We start from the raw sequence: 853 nt of genomic DNA on the forward strand, positions 1-853 counted from the left end.
TCGACCGACTATGGAGGACCCGTCGCCAGACGACGCAGGGCAGAAGACGGTGAGGCGGAGCAGACGCGCAGGGTGAGACGAGGGAGGGAGCAGGACTTTGCGGAGATCAGCAGGAGGATGTACGAAGAGATTAGGAGCAGCAGGGACCCGAGGGACCATGTGGAAGACGGCTAGTGCTAGTCCCCCATCGGGAGGACGACCCCGGCTAGTCGCCGACCACACCCACAAAGAACCCTGCACAAAGATCGCAAGGGCGGGGGCCTGTTCCTTTTTACCCATCTCAAAGAAAGAAAGAAAGAAAACAGACAACCCAAGGGAGGGATGGGAGGACGGCATTTCACAGTAGAGAGGTGTTTTTATTTATTTATTTACACCTCGCGAGCGAAATCCAAGGCATTGGCCTTGCCAAGAAGCGACCGCCCGCCGATGGCCTCCCACCGCATCGGCGCGCGCGTCGCGGGCCTCTCGCCAGCGCAGCTGTGCGCCATCATCGAGGCGCAGGCGGGCGCGAGCGACGCCGCGCTGCGCGTGGCGGAGGAGCACGCCGCTCGGCTCGTGGAGCAGCCCGAGTGGGTCCTCTCCGAGGTCCTCCTCTCGCCGGACCTCGCCCCGCACATCCTCGCCCAGCTGCCGACCAAGGAGCACGCCGCCAAGGGGACGTGCCGCGCGTGGCGCCGCGGCTGGAAGGAGACGCTGAAGAAGCGCGAGAGGCCGCGCATGGTCGTGATCGGCAGCCACGACGGCGAGGGTGGGACTGTCAACTCGCTGGAGCGGTACGACCCGTCAACGAATGAGTGGGAGGAGGAGGCTGTGGCGCCGATGCCTTCGACACGAAGGTATGTCGGCACGGCGG

General features: G+C 64.7%; 1 protein-coding gene across 1 annotated transcript; it reads left to right on the forward strand.

Annotated features, from left to right (window-relative positions):
• Positions 1-426: 426 nt before the first annotated feature.
• EMIHUDRAFT_257584 (hypothetical protein) lies at positions 427-697 on the forward strand (the record flags this gene model as incomplete). Its single annotated transcript, XM_005763344.1, has 2 exons — positions 427-659; positions 688-697. 2 exons carry the CDS (start codon positions 427-429, stop codon positions 695-697), a joined length of 243 nt encoding a protein of 80 aa, XP_005763401.1.
• Positions 698-853: the final 156 nt, after the last annotated feature.

This window comes from Emiliania huxleyi, assembly GCF_000372725.1.
Source record: "Emiliania huxleyi CCMP1516 unplaced genomic scaffold EMIHUscaffold_6399, whole genome shotgun sequence".
NCBI classification, from domain to species: Eukaryota; Haptophyta; order Isochrysidales; family Noelaerhabdaceae; genus Emiliania; species Emiliania huxleyi.